Genomic DNA, 20,586 nt, shown 5'->3' on the forward strand with positions numbered 1-20,586 from the left:
TGCCCTATTCATTGAGCTCATGTTAGAAAGTGGGGTATACTGTCCCTTTAATGACCAGATCAATCTTCCTGGGTAGGTGCCTCCAGTTTACTTTGTCTACCTTACCATTTTTGGGAAAAGGTCAAAACAAGTACATGTTAAAACTCTTTTGTAGCAATTAGGTTAATAGGAAACCCATAGAGCTGCTGAAAGATTAAACCCCTGTTATTAACTGATTGTAGTAAAGGTGAACTGGTCTGAAGGTTCATTTTAATTAATTTGTTTATTATGTCTGAAGTTCACTCTGTACTCTGTACTGTACAGATTTTGCAGATTTGAACATCACAATGGCTTTTTTATTGATCCAGATCTATAAATATAACATGAATCAGACATATGTATGTATGTATGTATTACTTTATTTAGAAAGCGCCACAAGGGTACGCAGCGCTGTACAGTCTTACAGAATACAAAATTACACACAGGGAGGACAAGTGATATAATAAATACAATAAATACATATATGTATATATATATATAAGTGCCATGTGGTATGAGACACAGTAGGAAGGAGATCCCTGCCCCATAGAGCTTACAATCTAAGTGGTTGGGTAACATACAGGCACAAACTGGAAGGTAAGAGTGCACCAGGTATGGGCATTTGCCCTTAAGCGCAGGACTGGGCAAAATAATGTTTTAGTGCTCCAGAAGGTAACAGCTGAGCTTTTTCTTAAAGAGAGTGGGTGAGTGTTCCCTACGGAGGGATTCAGGGATAGAGTTCCAGAGGTAAGGAGCAGCGAGATAGAAAGGTTTAAGACGAGAGAGCGCAGTGGGTGTGGATGGTGTAAAAATGACAAGGGTTTCATTTATCAAGACGGGGACAACCATGATGATGCCATGATCAGCATTTGTGATGTAATTGCTTATTTCCTGGACAAACCATTTCTTACTTTAGCATGGTTGAACACAATGTGATGATAGAGTGAAAATAGACTTCAGAAAGGGTCCCACCACCAGGGTTATTAGACTGCAACCAAAAAAGCAGAAACCTATAGGTACTGTAATAGGCCAAAGGGAAATTTCCTCTTACCATTTAAACATTTCTACATTAATAAGCATGAATGAAATGTGGGTGTGAGCACATAAAGTACTTATACTTAAGTACATTAAGCCACATTTTAAGGGTGTGACAATCCAAAGGCTATTATAAAATAAGAACAGTGCAAGCACCGTTGCCTGTTTTCCCCATCAGAATCTCTGACCTGATATGTAAATGTATTCATGGCTGACGTCGCCTCTTCTTTTTTTATGGCTCCCACAGTGCAATGGAGGTGTTCGCATGCACATTTCTCTATGCCATAGGACAGCACAGGCTATGCCCAGAAAGAGTATGTGGCCAGGGATTTGCTGGAAAACAGCACTTCCAGCTTGACTTCTCTTTGAGTTCAACTTCTCCTCTAAGACTGACAAAGGATAAATTCTCTGCAGTATCACATTATTCACTGTATCTTAAACACACTTAGGGGCTGATTTACTAACCCACGAATTCGAATCCGATTTGGAAAAATTCCGATTGGAAAACGAACATTTTGCGACTTTTTTGTATTTTTTTCGATTTTTTCGGCGCCTTTACGACTTTTCTGAAATTATCGCGACTTTTTCGTTACCAATACGATTTGGAAAACGCGAGTTTTTCATAGCCATTCCAAAAGTTGCGATTTTTTCGTAGCGTTAAAACTTGCGCGAAAAGTTGCGCTTTTTTCGTAGCGTTAAAACTTAAAAGGCGCGACGTTTTGCGCAAGTTTTAACACTACGAAAAAATCGCAACTTTTTGCGCAAGTTTTAACGCTACGAAAAAATCGCAACTTTCGGAATGGCTACGAAAAACGTGCGTTTTTCCGCAAAAATCGTATTGGTAACGAAAAAGTTGCGATAATTTTCCAAAAAAATCGCAAAATACCGATCATTACGAAAAAAACGCAATCGGACGCATTCGGCCCGTTCATGAGTAAGTAAATGGGCCCCTTAGCATGTTTATGGGAACAGCTACAAAAATGCCTTTCAACAACACAGGGATGGCACCCATTTTTATTGAACACTACAGGGAACCAAGGAGTTGGCCATTACTTTTGTTTAAACTAATATATTCATATCTTTTAATCTATTTATATGGGAAAATTAATAAGATGTTTTTGTCAGTATGAACTATATGGTCAATCTTCATTGCACCATTCATTATTACTGTATTTACAGGAGTTTGGTGGTTTTTAATTAAACTCCGTGTTGCAACTTTCATCATTCCCAACTTCTGGGAAAAAAGTCGGCAACTGATTGACATAGTGCTCATCGGGTTTTTTGTCCCAGAAGAAGAAGAAGGTCAGAATACATTCTAAGACAGCAAACAGAAATGCTAAATGTGTGGTTTTGTAAGGTATGGTGTAAAATGAAGAATTCTGAGAATATTGAGCTGCCTCTCCAGATAAAGGATAATGATATATTGGGAATATTTTGGGGATGACATGTGTGCGGTGGTAGGTCCTCAGAAAGTAACCCTGTGAAGAGAGGTTACTCATACTTATAAGAGCTGCTTAAATGTTATAGGGTATAGTAATAATCTCAAGAATATGTATGTTGCTCCTAACCTCTGTTTCATAAAAAAGCGTTAAAATATTGGTAGATTAACCATTTATGTTGTCCATCATACTATATATTACCAAGACAGTTTTACACATTGGCCTGTTTGTTTTAAAATAACTCATAGTATGACATGAAAAGTATCCTGAGAAAATTACATTTAGCCTCAGCAGATATCCAGTTTAAAATTTCACCAGCTATCTAGTTGCTATGGTCCAATTCACCTTAGTTACCAAGCAATTGTTTTGTTGACAGGCTGAAAGATGAAAAGGAGAGGGCCTGAGTAGAATGATAAGTGATAAACAGAACCAATAACACATTTTTCCTTTTTTATTAATGAAGCGCAAACAATGCAGACACCAAAACCCCACAAAAACTTTGAATCATGAATTTTACATCACTTTAAAAACTTGAATACTTCAACGTAAAAGGACTGCAAAAATATTGCCTTGGATGGCTCCCATTCATTTTTTTTTTTTTTTTGCACAGAAAAAAACAATTGTGGGAAAAAATAAGAATCAATTTAGAGATACGATCACTTTGACCCAGGTGACTGGACATTTGATTAGTAAAAGAGTAGTTAAATATAGCCGACAATAACACAGTGTGTATACACCTAAAGTAGGTGTAGGTATAGGCACAAATATATTAATAGACTGGCAATTTGATAACAATATAAATATGTGTTAATTATGTTATTAAATATGCTAAACTATATTTACTTTTTTAATTGAACATCTCTGTTGGGTGAGAACAAGTCTATGTGCTGATCACTGCTGTGTACTTTGTCCATAAAGAATTGATTGATTGATAAGACATCAGCCTATTTATATGTGATGAGCTGTGGTTACAAATATTTTGAAATTTGCTGCTGGCTTTATGGTTGTTGTGGTTACAAAACTGCAAATACCACCAAAACAAAACATTTAAACCTTAAACAACTCTACCATAGGTGACATAATGATTCATATATAATTTGCAGCTTGTATCATTTGCCTCTATAGGGCATAAATTAGACTTTCCCTGTAACAAAGCTAACCCATAAAGTAAAATAAACATAATGGATTAACTCAACAATATTTTTCAGTTACTTCATAAGAAGTTATATAATGGTGGTTATTGGCTTTGTTCATAAAAACATTTAATGTGCATAAAAGAAACTTTTTTTAACATTTAGTTCATATCCAAACTATTTTATCACCGCCACATTTCCTGATACTCTTTTTAGCGAGGGATTAGGCACAGTTTGTAGGGTCTTGGAATGTTTCCTAGGCCACTGCTTTCAGGAGTAATATCAATATTTTTGGGGTCCATTAGTCGTTTCAGCTTGAAGTTTTGTAGGATGGTCGTAAAAAATATAAACAGCTCCATCTGAGCTAGTCCCTCACCCACACAGATTCGCTTTCCTTTAAAAACAGTAAGAAATTTTAGCATAAAGTTTAATCAAAGTAACCCGATTTTACAACAGTCATCATGCAGTAGTAGTAGTCTTTGAATAACTGTGTACATCATTCTACTGGACTATAGGCCTGGACTGGAATTCAAAATAGGCCCTGGCATTTTAAGTACACAGAGGCCTAAAGGGCCCCTCACCAGCCTACTAAATATCCACTGCCTATAGTCTCTTACAACATCCCCTCTGGCATTTGCCAGAAAAAAAACAGATTGGGGGCTGCTGTAAGATGCCATAGGCAGACACTATTTGGTGGCTGCTGGGGGGGCTGTATGTATATATATATACAGGTATAGGATGCCTTATCCGGAAACCCGTTATCCAGAAAGCTCCGAATTACGGAAAGCCTGTCTCCCATAGATTCCATTATAATCAAATACTTCAGAATTTTTAAACTGATTTCCTTTTCTCTGTAGTAATAAAGCAGTACCTTGTAATTGATCCCAACTAAGATATAATTACCCCTTATTGGATGCAAAACAATCCTATTGGGTTTAATTCATGTTTTATTGATTTTTTAGTTGACTTAAGGTATGGAGATCCAAATTACGGAAATACCCCTTTTTCCCGAGCATTCTGGATAATGGGTCCTATACCTGTATATATATATATGCATCTTTATCTGCTACTACTATTTATCTGAAGCTCCTTTTTGTAGAGCTAATTGACCCTCTTAGCCTTTCATTGATTACAATTATTTTACATTATTTTTCTTCTGCCATCACTCTAATTAACTCTCAGAATTAACCCAGCAATATCCTATTTACTTTAAATCACACTTACACCTGGAGATGACTTTTACTAAGTACAGTAACCACTTAACATCACACCTTGCTTGCTAACCAATGTTACTAGTTTCTCTTTAGACAAATCTTTAGCATGAGTTTCTACAAATACTACTGAAAAGTGTTAACATTTTTTCTAAAAAAAAAAAAAAGGTATCTTGTACCTGCTGAGAATGCCATGAAACCCTCATTCTTCTTGAAATCCATATTCTCATCTAGGAAGTGAGCAGGGTCAAATGAGGCGGGGTTATTAAATTTTGTAACATCATACTGGGAAGTGCAGATCAAGGGCATGATATTTAGACCCTAAAAGAAAAACACACACAAAGTGTTCATTATGGAATTTTAATGGTGCTTGTGAAAAGAATTAAAAATATAGTTCCTGTATTTTCTATCTCTAATAGTTTAGTGCAGTTGTATCTATATTTATCTGCAGCTGTATCTCTATTTAAAAGAAATAGTTCACCTCACCTTTATTTTTAACTTTTAGTATGTTATAAAATGGCCTGTTCTTGACACTGGGAATTTATTTTTCCATATAGATTTTGAATTTGGTCTACATACCGTATATACTCGAGTATAAGCCGAGTTTTTTAGCACCAAAAATGTGCTTATACTCGAGTATATATATTTGGGAAGCCCTGCCATTTGGGAAGTACTTGCCATAATGCTGTGCATCTCCTGTACGCACTCTCATTCTGCTGTCTTCGCTCCTCTGCGTGCGCTCCCAGCGTTTAATCGTGCGCTTCAATCCTACGCTGTGTGCGCTCCCTTGGTATCAGTGATTCATTCCAACGAGCGCGCTTCAATCTAACTCAGGTCCCTTTCGATGCAGACGCGTATGCACGTACGCAAGCAAACACGCACGTTTGCAAACGCGCGCGCGTGCTGATGGCTGTTTCTAGGTTTCAGCAGACGCGTGCGTGTTTGCTTGCGTACGTGCATACGCGTCTGCATCGAAAGGGACCTGAGTTAGATTGAAGCGCGCTCGTTGGAATGAATCACTGATACCAAGGGAGCGCACACAGCGTAGGATTGAAGCGCACGATTAAACGCTGGGAGCACATGCAGAGGAGCGAAGACAGCAGGACGGGAGTGCGTACAGGAGATGCACAGCATTATGGCAAGTACTTCCCAAATGGCAGGGCTTCCCAAATCTTTGTTAATGTCTTCTTGTAATGTGATTTCAATCTGTTATTCTGCCAAGCATTTCCTTATGAAGTGAAAGGAAAATGGTAGTGGACAGTAAGACTGGCAGTGAATATGTACTATGTGATATTATATGAGAGGTAGTGATGTGCGGATTGATACTCAGTATGGCAGCTTCCTTAGCCTTCCTAAACTGACAGTTAAAAAAAAAATAATAATAAAAGGTTAAACAATAAAAACTATGAGGCAAACTTTTCTCTCTCCAACTCCATGCTGTTTATGTATTTAACCTAGCCCCATAGTAAAATAATTTTCCTCCCTAGGCTTATACTCGAGTCAATAAGCTTTTCCAGTTTTCTTAGGTAAAATTAGGTACCTCGGCTTATATTCGGATCGGCTTATACTTGAGTATATACGGTATATCATATTAAAAGTTAAATCAAAGCTGAACTATCCTTTAATATGGGTATATAATTGTACAGATACAGATTTTATTTTTGAAGAATGCTATATGTTGTATACATTTAGGGGTAGATTTATCAACATTTGAGATTAGAGTTGACCACAAAAAAATTCAGCCACTTTCTAATTATTCCTATGGGATTTTTACAATCGCATTTTTGAAAGGGTGAAATTTAACTTTCACCCATTGATAAATACACTTCTAAAAATCCCATAGGAATGAATAGAGAGTGGGTGAGTTTTTATGTATTAAGCTCTAAACTCACATTTTGATAAATCTGCAACCACATATTTATATTTGTATTAGCTTTAAAAGAACATACTGTACATAGCAAATGTCTGAGAATTAGTTTAGTTTTGTTGGATTATTTGTGTGGTTAGTATTGAATCATGTACATTTTTCCATTCAAAGCCTAGGAACACAACTGATCTAGGTAAATACAGATTTATACTTGAGATAGATTCTTGGCAAATGGTATAAAATGGATTTTAAAAGTACAGAACTGAGCCAGCACAAGTGTATTATTTCATAACAGTTGAATGACTTGTTGGCAATGAGGGCTCTCTAATTAAGGTGCAGTGCAAATCTGTCCAGGGAGTGGCTTTGTTAGTTCTAAAACAAACTGTCCTGTTCTTAAGCGATGCAGCATTCTCATGTTACAAGAAATTTAAAGATTATGTTAAATGCTCAAAATTAATTAGATTAACATGCATAAAGTGTGACTAAAATACTTGAATGGAAAAAGGTTGATGGATGTATGTATTTTCCAGGTGAGGATGGCTGTATCCTTAAATTGTACCTTTGGCAGAGTATAGCCCCGAAACTCAATATCCCGAGTTACAGTATGTGGGACGCTCATGGGCACAATGTCAGCGAATCTCAGAATCTCATAGATAACAGCCTCAGTGTAAGGCATCTTGCTTCTGTCATCCATGCACGGGCTTCTATTTCGGCCAATCACTTTGTCTATTTCTCCTTGAACTTTTTCTAAAGGCAAAAGATAAAACAGTTTTCTGTAAGAGGGTGTTGTGGGGCATGATATTTTTGTTTTTAGGGGCCCAACTGGTTAATGTGAGAGAGACTAACAATATGAAGTTATATTGAAGGCAGTGGCTACTTCCTTTCTGTTTAACAGTCTCTTCAAAAGAGTTACCTTCTACTTCTGGGTGCTTCAGTAAAATTAGGAAGCCATATCTCAATGTAGATCCCACTGTTTCTGTCCCAGCAAAAAACACATTTACTGTTGTCTTCAGCATTGTCTCATAGTTAAAATGAGAGTCAGGGTTTTTCTTTTCCTACAATATAGAAAACAGATATTTGCATGACTTCAATCAAGAGGTATACATAGACTAATCTATGATATACAGGGTCGGACTGGGCCTGCCCGAACGCTCCTGCCCCGATGCGTTATATTTATGCGCTCGGGGAAGGTCGTCGGGTGGGGGGCCCTGCGAGGGGGGTTAGGTGGGGCCCTGCGAGGGGGGTTAGGGGGGGCCCTGGGGGGGGTACGCTATGGGCGCGGGCCCCGGTGGGCCCTCCACACTCCAGTCCGACCCTGATGATATATTTGTGTGTGTTTAAGTTGTAAAGTGCTGCATAATTTGCTGGTGCTATTTAAAGGAGAAGGAAAGTCATTTTGGCATTTTACTGCCAATATATTAGCCACATTAGCGCAAGCTAGAATGCTACATTTATTCTGCAGAAAACTTTACCATATCTGTGCAAAGAGCCCTAAAAGCTCCCTCCATTTGTTTAAGATAGCAGCTGCCATTTTAGAGTGGTCTCTGTAGATTCCTGAGGCAGGTAGCATAGATCACACATTCTGATGGGATGGGGAGTAAATTCTTATGCATTTTTATGGGAAGGGGGAGCTGCACAGACTCTGAGAGAGGAAGTGCATGTGTACACAAAAAAAGATAAGAAACCCTATGTTTCTTTTGATAGAGGACTTAATGAAGCTTTTCTGTGAGTCCTTATGTCTGTATTTACATAGACCTTTCTGATAAAGCTTACTTAGTTTTTCCATTTCCTTCTCCTTTAAATAGATGCCTACTAGTTGCATCCATGCAGTGGCAATGTATTTGTTACTTATCATCAAAGTAAGCTATATAAATGCACAGTATTTTACCTGCTGGATTTTGATGAGGAAACAATCTATAAAATCGCGTGGGTTGTTGGGGTCAAGTGTTTCTTTGTTCATCTTAAGCCTCTTGGCTACAAATGCTCCCAGTTTCAAATAATTCTTGTATATCTTTTTGTGTGGGCCTGGAATTAACTGCATGATCTTTGGGAATACAAAGAGCAGCTGCAAGAAGAGACAACAGGTACTACATTAGCAAGTTTCTAATGTCATTTAGATTTCCGTAAAGTGTCAGTTTTCATATTTTCTCCAATGGTAATAGGATATGAGATATTCCATTGAAAACTGTTAACATATCTAAAGTGCTGCTTTTTGTACTTTCATGGGGTATTATATTTTCAGGCAGTCTTATGAATATTTCCATTTCATTCTGGCAAAATAAATCCTTTTCTGCTGTATGGGACAAAGACTAGACTTAAGGTGGCCATACAGGGGCAGATTTAAACTGCTATTGGCCCTCTAACAGACCTACCTGACCAACACCTGGGCCAAAAATTGGGCAGCTGTCAATCATGCAGGTTGGATTTTCCCATCAGATCAAGGACAGCATCGGCTCATATATGCAGCCCTTGCTCCGACAGATTATAGCCCCATCGTAATTTGCCTGATATGGCCCACCTTGGGTCTGCATATCGAGAGAAAGATCCTCTTGTTTGGTGACCTTGGCAAATGAGTGAATTTTACAGTATATGGCCAGCTTTAGCTATTGTTAGATCTAATGCTGAAGAAGAAGAAACGCCAATGGACTTAAACAAAATAATAAATTTGAAGTATGATAGGTTATGGTAAATTTGTGTTTGTGGTCACTGAGCTCAAAGCTGTGATGAACAAAATACTACTTTGATAATAATGGCTGTTGCTGCTTGAGAATACAGACTTTTCCCAATTAATATGCACCTACTGAGGCAGTCCTAGTTGCTTTTGTACCTGAGAAAAGGTATCTGTGCCCTTGCAGCTCTATTTCACCTTCCTATCCTAAACACATACTTTTTAACCTATTATTCCTATGGCCTCATTTTAACAGGGCAAAAAAGTGCACAAAATGCAATTAGAAATTAGATGTAGATCTTTACACTCCATACTGGATCACAGAGGCCTGCATTTCTCAAACAAGTACAGAGCAAATGTGTTTGCATTGAGAAGCACTTGATGGGGGGGGGGGGTGTTGTATGTGGGCATCAAAGTTGGATACCCACTTGCTTGTGTGTCGTTCAGAAACTCAAGATAGGGAGCACCAATTGACCTAAAACAAGTTGGGGCCCTAAATGCACCATAAATGCAGAAGAGCTAATATATTTTTTTCAAGAGTTTAATGTTGTCAATGATTTTAGAAGTTTGTACAATAAAACTACAATTAGCAGATATTCTATAATAGTCCCTACTTTCCCTATAATAGTTATGCCCAAGGTCCAATGGAAAAATATATATAGGAGGGAGCACGAGACAAAATACAAAATGTCTGCAAAAAAAGTGCTTTTATTTTTATGCCATACATGACATGTTTCGGGCCCCTTTTGTGCCCCTTTCGTGCCCTTTATCAAGTGATACACTTGATAAAGTGCACGAAAGGGGTCTGAAACATGTCGTGTATAGCATAAAAATAAAAGCACTTTTTTGCAGAAATTTTGTATTTTGTCTCGTGCTCCCCCCTGATTAGCCTTATTGTTTGTCATTCTAATAATTGGGAAGGGGCTCTCTATACACATTTTGTTTGCAATTGCAGAGATGACAAATACCTGTGTGCCATGAGCTGAATAACAAAACAGGACAATAAAAGTTGTGTAAAAAATTGTGTATATATGTTAACCTAAGAAAGACTACAATATGGTTATTAGGAAGTGTGTAATTACTATTATGCAGTGTGAAGATCTCATTCATCCAGGTCATGTTATCTGTAGTAATAAGTCAAATCAACTGGACTTGCTGTGTTTTTCTTGAAGATGTTTTGCCAGTCATCCAACTGGCTTTCTCAATTCTGAATGACTTGTACAAAGATCTTCCTGAAATAATGATGTACAATGTACAATGCTGTTTTGGCACCTCTCCCTGGAAGGTTTAATAACGCCTCAAAGCTCTAATCATGCTAATACAATAAAGACCTCACCTTCCTGAGATCTCTGATCCCATGCTGATTATGATAAACAGATTATGCTATGATGTATAAAATGTCTTCAAGAAAAACACAGCCAATTGATTTGAATTATTACTACTGATATACTATTATGCAGTATTATAGTACAAAAATGAAAGGAAAGAAAAGCATGGGTTACATAAACAAGGTCTAATTTATAAATGGTAGGAAGTAATTGCCAACAGGTGCAAAATGGCACCCATACCTAAAGCATTTGCACCTCTACCTACAGTAAGGGCAGAATGTGTGCTGGGCCCTGAACTGAAAATCTAATCCATGTAACCAGCGTATAAAGCACAGGGTTCACAGGTGAAAAAAAAGCCTTTTATGTAATGCCTGCTCTGAGCAGAGATGTGCCTTGAATTAACTGGTGCTCGTTCCTTGCTTTATGATAGATGTTCAAAGAAGGGTCTTGCAAATATCCTACCTCACTTGGATGAAGTGGCATTCAGTTAGAGCAAAACATTACACCTGAGAGACTGACAAATGCAATTCAGGGGAGGCAAGGTACACTGTGAGCAAACAAACAAACAAAAAAATATGGTGCTTTGCTCACAGCCCATAACTTGGTTGGGGGCACTTTGCAGAGATAGGGTGTGCCAATTTGTACAGTTATTATATTGTATTATATTACTTTACTTAAAAAAAAGATGAGAGTTTGACTTACCTGGCCCCAGGTGGAACTCATCAAATGCCAGCTGTTGTTAATCAGGTACAGCAAGTTTAAAAACTCTGGATTTCGGTAGTCAAATCGGTCTCCAAACACCAAGGAGCAGATAATGTTAGAACCAGCTGAGCTAAAGCCAAATGTTGGGTCAAAGGGCTCCCCTGCCAAAAGACTGACCATTAGTCTACTCTCAGGTGCTCATTGGTTTCCTACTGGCATGAACTGATGCAGGCCTGGACTGGCAATCTGTGGATTCTGGCAAATGCCAGAGGGGCTGCTGTAAGATGCCACAGACAGTCACTATTTATTGGGCCTGTGGGGGAGGGGGGTTTGGGCCTCTGTGTACTTGAAATGCCAGGACCTATTTTGAATCTCAGTTCAAGCCTAGATTGATGTGCATAATGAACAATCTCTGTAAAGTGCTCTGTAAATGGGTAAGTGCTATATAAAGGATGATAATAATATTAATACTCTTTACCCCCACTTATCAATGTATGATCTGCAGAAAGTAATTGAGATTAAAAGCATTCAAATGACCTCAGTGGGCAAGTATGTAAATTAAGTGCAGTTGTGAGAAATGACATTTAAATGAGTTTAAATAAGGGATTATGTACAATTGTTGACATTACCTTTAAGTCTCATTCTCATGCATGTTGGTAGGACTGAGGGTTCGTTTTTTAGCAAATTTTTTTGGGTACACCCAAACTTCCTGACTCAGAGTTGGGCAGGACACAAGGGCTGGGGCCCACCGGGTGTTTCATGCTGTCTCACTGGCCCAGTCTGACCCTGAGCCCTGGTACAAAGACATGACTGGTGCAAGAGTGAATAATATCTTCCTTGGATTGCCACCACTAATACAAACATTGCTGTATGACAGATTCTGATACTGAACGTGAAGTCCAGCATCATCTTTAGCATAAGCTCAAAGGAGAAGGAAAGTCATTTTGGCATTTTACTGCCAATAGATTTGCCACGTTAGTGCCACCTAGAACACTATATTTATTCTGTAGAAAGCTTTACCATACCTGAGTAAACAGCCTAGAAGCGCCCTCTGTTTGTTTAAGATTGCAGCTGCCATTTTAGCTTGGTCTTCATAGCTTTCTGCTTGCAGCTTAGAAATTATAGCTCAGATTACATTACTAAGGGTGGGGGGAGTGAGTTTTATTAATTCATATGGGAGGGGGGAGCAGGAGAGGGGAGAGAACTGTGTAGACTCTGGCCCTTGGAATGAAGGATTTTTCTGAGAGAGGAAGTTAGATAGCCTAAGAACATGTTTACAAAAAAGGAGAGAAGAAATCCTGTGTTTCTTTTGATAAGGACTCAGCGCAGCATTTCTGTGAGTGCTTATGGCTGTATTTCCATAGACCTTTCTGATAAAGCTAAGTTAGTTTTTACCTTTCCTTCTCCTTTAAAAGCAATTCCTTTGAATAATTGTTCATTTGCTAAGCAAACAAACTCAGTTGGCTGACTTAATGACTTTATCTGCTTACAACAGCAGATATACCTTGTTAGCGATTAAATGCCAAGCCTATACAGAGTTTTATAGCAATTTATTGTTTACTTATAAAATGCCAATGGCTTTTTATAGAAGTGCACAAACAATGAGCAATACATAACAACAAATAAAAACAAACTGTAGAAATGATAAACATGGCTAAGTTGCTATTGAAAACGAAAACATCATGGCTACATTAGTAATCTGTGGATTTTTTTTTGCCATAGATTTTCCTCAGAAAAGCTGTGCCTGCTAATGTGGTCAAACAACTTTAATTTTCACAAAGTAAAGCCAGGCCATTGTGGAATAAAGACACAATGCACAAAAACAAGCAAAAAATAAGCAATTGATTGTGTGGCTCCACCATTAGGCAAATGGTATATGGGGTGTATTCTCTGCTGGTGTAGAAGAGCAGAGCCGCTGCCTTCTGCTACATAACTATGGGCACAGGCAGGCACGGGCTCAGCAAACACTAGAGGGGGAATTCACAAAAGTGTTGTAATTCACAAACATCTATCTCCACTTTTGTGAATTTGTCTTTTAAACAGACAGTTTTCAGATTTTGTCGTTTTCCTGACATTTTTTTATGAATTTGCCTTTAGCTCTTAGTAAATCTGTCGGTGCCATCAAACCCAGTCCCACAGCTACACAAACCTTGGGGTAAGGATTTTACCAGCAGGATATTGCATTTCATTTACCATTTGTCATTTCACTTTGGGGCATTTCCTGAGAGGTAATTTTAGTTTGCCCAGGGAAACTATACATTATTTTTTTCAGGACAAGCTGGGCTTTTTAATGTTTTCTATATTTCTGTGTAATTCCACTTCTGTAACAAGATTTAAGGGTGTAAATACCTTCTCCTCTAGCCCCTACTCATTACTGGTCAATAGCAATCTGGCCCACACACCAACATGCCCAGTAAAAACAGGACTATGACCCACTGGGTTTTTATCCAGTGCCCTGTTGGGCCAGTCCAACCCTGTACCCCAATATCCCAGTGTGGGGGCCAGTGTGCATGTGCTGTTTGCTGATCACCAAGATGGCTGCTGGGAACAGGTGGGGGACCAATGTTGTCAATCAACTCTGTAGTTCTGGACATGCTATGGGGGCACAGATAAGTTGGGGCAAATGTCAGTGAAGTGGTTAAAGAGGGGGCACTGCTGCTAAAACTAAAAATTTGCCTGGGAGGCTTTACTTTTCCTTTTAATAAAAATGTTTACAATATATTCACACAAAATGTTATTATTTCCTCATTGATAAAGCTAAAACTAGCATAACAATGCAAATGTGAGGTAAACACTTTTTATATATAAGATATAAATTAAACTTTTTTTAATCAGTGTTTTACTTGTTTATAAAATGTTAATGAGGCTTTTTGCACATATTGTTCTAGGGTTAGACAGAAACTTGTCCTCTAACAATAGTCTGCTAATCCCCATTAATATGTTAATGATCCCATAATGGTGCCCCTACCAGAGGTGAAAAATGGAGACTGGTAAAACAAAACAGAAGAGCTTAGAATTGGAGTTACACTGAGCTTTACTCCATTTTGAAAATGTCGGGGAAAAATGTTGGGAAAAAATTTTGTTAAAACGTCTTATAAATGTTGTTTAAATGACAAATTCACAAAAGTGTCTGTAAACTGTCTTTCTTTCACCAAAAACGGAAAAGTGGCGGTTGAGTCGGAATTTAGGCAGATTTCTGTTTGTGAATCTGGAGAAAGTGTTTTCCACCAGTGTTTCCACCACGTTTACTGCAAAAAAGGGCTCCCTCCACTTTTGTGAATTCCCCCCATGGAGTGGGATATGGTGCAGAAATGCTAAAGCAACCAGAGAAAGAGACAATAACATTCTGTTAATTAACAGGATAGGTAAGAGAATTAATGAGATGGAATGCTAAAATCATGAAAGTATTGTTGTAACTAAAAAGGGTATCATCATAATTGTGTAAGATCAGAGTAGGAATATTAGGGGGACAAAGAAATAAAGGACCTTGTTGGTGAACAACTGATTTTAATAACTAATGTTTAAATATACTTAAAGAGTGGAGCAGCAGATGAGCAATATTTGGTGAGGTGATCCTGTCTGCAAATATTAATATAAGTCTTTGAAAAAAAACAGATTGATCTGTTAGATCTCTCCCTCATAAGTAATAAAAGGCACATTATTTACCTAGGTGCAGTGGCCCATAGCAACCAATAAGATGTTTACTCTGAAAACAGGTGACCAGTTGCTATACATACTGTAGCTATGACTACAAACCCCCTGTAATTGATGGTGTGTGCGTGAAGTGCTATTGCATAATATTACATTAAAGCTCTGCATAACACAATCTTACATTATAAAAAACTCATAATATAAGTTTATTCTCGAAAAAAATATGTAGAAGAGGTACTTTTAACATGGTCTCTAATCTTACACATACCTTCACTATTTCTGAATTCTGCTATCAAATACTGTGCCTCTTCCTTCACTCTCTCTTCCAGGCTTCTCTTCCCCATTCCAAAATTCTTTAGTGTAGTTATAGCAAACCTCCTAAGCTGCCTCCATCTCTCTCCTGTACCATATACAATACCTGAAAACACAACAAAAAAATGATCAAGTACACAGTTGTATAGAAGGAAGTGAATGGTTGCAAAAGCAAAAGTTAAGCTCAGGATAGACTACTTGTTTCCAAAGTTATATATACACAACATTTAGCACCCTTATCAGTCACATGGTCAACATAGTTTTATCATATTGCTTACCATTTCCTTTGCTATACATTTGAACTGCAGGGAATTCTCCTCTTCCACTAAATTCTTCTGCATGGTCAATAAGAGCCTCCTTCAGTATCTGGTACCCACACAGCACCACAGTAGGGCGTGAACCCAAATAAAAAGTATACATCGGCCCGTACTTCTTGCTTAGCTATAAAAAGCAGAGGTATAATGTAATTTCTGAACTAAATACTGAACAAAAGCCTTGTATGTAAATGTTCCTTTATTGACTGCAACTGTATTGAGTTAAAAATGTGCCTGCTGCAGAGAACTGTATCAAGTCTGTGGCTATAGCTGCAATATATCTAACTCTGGGTCCTTAATGCAATTCCCCGCTACATGTGAGCCAGTGCTGATACACACATATATATATATATATATTGTGAGAGATGCAATGGGAAAGGTCCTTATTTGGTGTATTTCCACCAGTGTTTAAGGTGGGATACAAATGGCCCAAGGTAAAATGCCTGGTTTTACAGCAGGTAATGCTGTGTTGGAGTAAATCTCCTTTAAGGTTTGATTTGGCCAGCTGTAGGGAGCTGCCTAATTAGGCTGCAGGTGAGCAGCCAATAAAAGGGTTGTGTGATTTACACAGAGGGTTGGAGTTGGAATTGAACCTTGACTGAGTGAAGGTCACTCTCAGAGCAGGGCACAGAGCAGGAGGGCTGCCTGTGTCAGGAACTCCCAGAGCTGGGGGTGCCACCTGCCACTGCCAGGGAGCAGAGGGAGTTCTGACCAAAAGACTGAGTGCTGAGAGGGCTCAGCAAGGCTTACTGTGAAGCCTGAGTGTTCCAGAGTGTGGAACCAACCCTGGAAGGTGAGAACCCTGAAAGAGGGACATATCATAACACTGAACTGTTTATGAACTTATGTCTTTCTGTTGGGAAGAATGGGCCCTTAATAAACCTGAGTTTTGCCTGAAGACTTGGTGTCCCTGTCTCTATGCTCCAGATCCTCTGCATGCCTGCCTGCCTACCATTGCTAATTCCCCCAAAATTGCGTGTACAGGCCGTCAGCATGTCACAATATATATATACTTACTGTAAGGCAGTGCTCTGTTCTTCATGATGGGCCAGAATTGCATTTTAATAATAATGTTGTTAAAAAATTCTCTGTGGATCCTATAGCCATTCCTGGGAACAGTTGATTATAGGTCAATGGCTTCCAGTTAATAGAATGCTGGTGTCAAATAATATTATTTCATATATTTATATACTTTGTCAGTTTACTTTGTATACTTTTACCCCTCTACTTCATACTTAATACAATTTTACACATTATTTCAGCCAAAGGTAAACTTGGTGATGGTGAGATTTTCTAACAAAACTATGTGGCGATCAGAGTATGTTGCTCATAGCCAAGCTGATGGGAAGAAGAGATATTTCAAGGAAGGAGGTTAGATCATTATCCCATTATCTTTTTGAAGACCCACTAAATTTCTTTTCTGGCATGTCTGTTTCTTATGGTGTTTCACATGCATGCAGCAGCAGTCAGGTGGTTGGATTCCTTCAAAGCTGCAGTTTTAGTTACTGCCTTATTGTTTTTAGATTTGAAAATGGAAAGTTACACACATAGGAAGTCAATTCCAATATATTTTTAAAATCACTATATATTTTCATGATTCCAGAATCTGACAACTTTCCAGAGATGGCAGTGGAGAGACATCACTGCTCTTTGCTTGTTGCTTCTTTAATACTTTTTAGCGGTATTGATATTAGAAAGTAGCATTCAGTAGCTACTGGTTTTTACTACTGGTACTGGTTTTTATCTTTTTAAGGGTTGGAATCAATAGTAAGAAAGACTGTCATTAATGGCCCTTAAAGGTGCAGTATACCAAACACCTTTGCTGAAAATTAACTCAATAATCAAGACTTAAAAATGCATTATGCCTGTTTGACTTTGAAACCTGGAGTTTCACAAACATCCTCACCCCTCCTCCTTTATAAACTGAACAATTTGTTCAGAGTTTTTTTTATCTACCATTGAACAAACAAACACCTCCCTTCTCTAAGCAGCAGCCTTTGAGCAGCTCATTATCAGAGGCTTCTTAGTGGACACTTAATTATTTTTTATCAGGTTCTCCATTGCTCATATAGTTACATATTCTTGTTTAGGGCTGTGGCACAAGGGGAGATTAGTCGCCGTGCCGCGATTTCCCCGAAATCGTGAAAGTTTCCTCTCCTCAGGGAAATTGCGGCGCCGCGTATGCCATCCCACTGGCAATTTACAGTCTCACTGGTAGGATGGCATTTCGGGGAGATTAGTCGCCCGCAACACATCTCCCCGTGTGCTTCAGCCCTTAGTGACAGAAATAACAGAAGTCATGCATATTTCATAATTTAAACAATTGGCAAAAAGTATGTTCAGCACAAGCCCTATTCATGGAGCTCATGTTAAAAGGTAAGGTTCACAGAAATGGATTCTTCAGTTTAAATTGCCTTGATTCTTTTGCATTACCAATTGAACAGTCCAAAAATGAACATGACCAAAATGAAAACAGTGCAGACAATGACATTTACTATATTCTATATAGACAAGGTAGTAGTAGGATAGCCTTGCACCTTAAATATACAACTGCAACATGTACAGGCAAGAAGTAATTACACTCCTATGCACAGTTCTTAATGTCCTGGTTAGACAACAAATCTAATATACAGGTTGCTGCAGTCTACATAGGTGCAGAACAGATACTCTTTACAGGAAATGCTAATCTAAACTCACTCATTCACAACATCTACAAATATAATACAGCTCAACCAGCATGAATGGTAATACCCTTTTATAAAAATGTCTATGATCTTCACAGATCCACATTACAGACCAGAACACATCGGCATTTTGCACTTTGCATAATTTTTCAATGAAACGTGCACATCATGGTATCCCAGTCATTTATATTTACACTACTACAAAGCAGGTACACAGCCAAAATGTACCAATGTGATCCTTATGTACCCCATTATACAATAACATTACTGAGAAGGTAGTACATCTACAGAACAATCACCATCCCATACCAAACTTACATCAACTAGGGACTTGATAAGATCATTTATCTTGACCTGATGCATGTTCCCAATATATGGAAGTGGCACTGGGCCAGGGGGAAGTCTCCCACGGTGCTTCTTCTTAGACAGCATCAGCATGAATGTTATAAGGAAGAGAAGAAATAAGACCAAGGTGCTGTTGAACTCCATCTTGTGCAGGTTTGGAACAAAGGGAGACCAGCAACGTAACAGCTTTTTGCTTTATGTCCTACATCCAGTAAACTATGTTTGTTATAAAGCTGAGATAATACATTACTGTTGTGAAACCCACTGCCCACTGTCCTAAATGTCAGTGTTCATTGCTCTTGGTAGTGTGCCACCAAATCAGACTCATTTAAAAAACAAATCTGTGAGATACAAACTTGTCATGCATAAGACAGTACTGAATATTATGTTCTGTATAGAGTGTTATATTGGCATTAAAATAAGCATACCAAAAACAAAATCAATATACCAAAGAACAATAACACATAAAGTAGATGTGCTATGATCTACTTTGGTCTGAACACTTCTACATGTATATTTTACAGACACTCATTTATATTGGGTTGTTTTACCAATAATTGCCATTTTTATTGGACACAACCCAATTGAAATGTGGAGTAATGGCAGCTGGCCAATATTACTGTACAATTACTGTAATTATTAAAGTAAATGCAGTAAAAATATGAATGCATAATAAAAACACACAAAAACAGATTCTCGATTTTCGCCAGTTATATACCGGTATATTCACCAGAATATATTGAATGACATTAAGGAATTTTGTCCTAAAAGCTACTAATGTTCAACCCTTGAAATAAAAGAAAAACTGTTTGTATACTGTATATTTCTTTATACAGTATTTATGCTTGCGAACTGCATTAGCAACCTGTGGCTTATATTACCTGTATTTGTCTGCACTTCTGTTAGCCTTCAGTTAGCCCTATGCTTATTTCACCTACATCAGAAATACCCATCCAGCCTTCTACAAAATTTACCCATAGTGCCATAGTTGTCATTCTCAATTAACCCTTTCCACTATATAGATCAAATTGTTAAGATGCTGTACTAGATTGTTACCAGTCTCCTGTACCTGTTCACATATCTTTCCATTCCAAAGAAACTAGACTAAAGTTGAATGTAAAGAAAAAGGTTCCATGATGCAGAAGCTAAATCGTCAAATAAAAAATGGAACATCTGAACTGTACTGTTCACAGAGGTGTGTGCCACGCCACTGGCTAGGGCAGACAAAGCAACCAACGTTTTAGAAAGCTTGGGTGTTTGGGTTGATAGTAATACCATAATGTCAAAATCTCAATTTTTAAATTGCATGTAATACTCAGGAAAGTAATAACATCAAGGATAGACTATCTGTTTGCACTTTAATGTATGTCTTTTACATTAATGGTCTAGGTGCCATGCCCCTCTAGCACTCAGTAACCTCAATCAGCTTAAACATGCTAAACTTTAGTTTCTAGAAAACGCTAAAAGATTTTTAGCGTTCTAATTTGGTGCAAAATGTGCAAACATATTAAGTGAATCGAACAATCAAAAGTGCTTATATATCAGCCCAATGCAGTGTATCACACCCCAAAGTAAATGCTCACCAGATTTAATTAAAATAAGAGCATGTAGAGAAGTCAATTCGGCTATTGATTGCAGTGCATCCTTAGTCCTCAGAGTATATGGAATGAAGAGGAATCGAAAATAGTATAAAATCGTTTAATATGTGTCTGATATACTGCTTCACACTGTAAGTAGCCTGCATTGTGCAGGGGCTTTATTTTACATATTAAACGATTTTATACTATTTTCGATTCCTCTTCATTCCATATACTCTGAGGACTAAGGATGCACTGCAATCAATAGCCGAATTGACTTCTCTACATGCTCTTATTTTAAT

General features: G+C 38.0%; 1 protein-coding gene across 1 annotated transcript; it reads right to left on the reverse strand.

The window, feature by feature from the left end:
- Positions 1 to 2,925: 2,925 nt before the first annotated feature.
- On the reverse strand, positions 2,926 to 18,953 carry LOC116406636 (cytochrome P450 2F2-like). The gene is made up of 9 exons (XM_031891061.1): positions 18,681 to 18,953; positions 15,643 to 15,805; positions 15,321 to 15,470; positions 11,402 to 11,562; positions 8,592 to 8,768; positions 7,617 to 7,758; positions 7,263 to 7,450; positions 5,016 to 5,157; positions 2,926 to 4,019 (listed from the first exon to the last, which is right to left on the reverse strand). The coding sequence occupies exons 1-9, from the start codon at positions 18,849 to 18,851 to the stop codon at positions 3,838 to 3,840; spliced, it is 1,476 nt and encodes a 491-aa protein (XP_031746921.1). The 5' UTR covers positions 18,852 to 18,953; the 3' UTR covers positions 2,926 to 3,837.
- Positions 18,954 to 20,586: the final 1,633 nt, after the last annotated feature.

Source organism: Xenopus tropicalis, chromosome 8 (assembly GCF_000004195.4).
Source record: "Xenopus tropicalis strain Nigerian chromosome 8, UCB_Xtro_10.0, whole genome shotgun sequence".
Taxonomy (NCBI): domain Eukaryota; kingdom Metazoa; phylum Chordata; class Amphibia; order Anura; family Pipidae; genus Xenopus; species Xenopus tropicalis.

Excerpts from the sequence above, each read along its gene's own strand:
- LOC116406636 (XM_031891061.1), bottom strand. The coding sequence starts at position 18,851 with ATGGAGTTCAACAGCACCTTGGTCTTATTTCTTCTCTTCCTTATAACA. Across the intron at positions 8,769-11,401 it reads TGAGTTCCACCTGGGGCCAG|CTGCTCTTTGTATTCCCAAA; the intron begins GTAAGTCAAACT and ends CTCTTCTTGCAG. Across the intron at positions 7,759-8,591 it reads TCCTCATCAAAATCCAGCAG|GAAAAGAAAAACCCTGACTC; the intron begins GTAAAATACTGT and ends TCTATATTGTAG.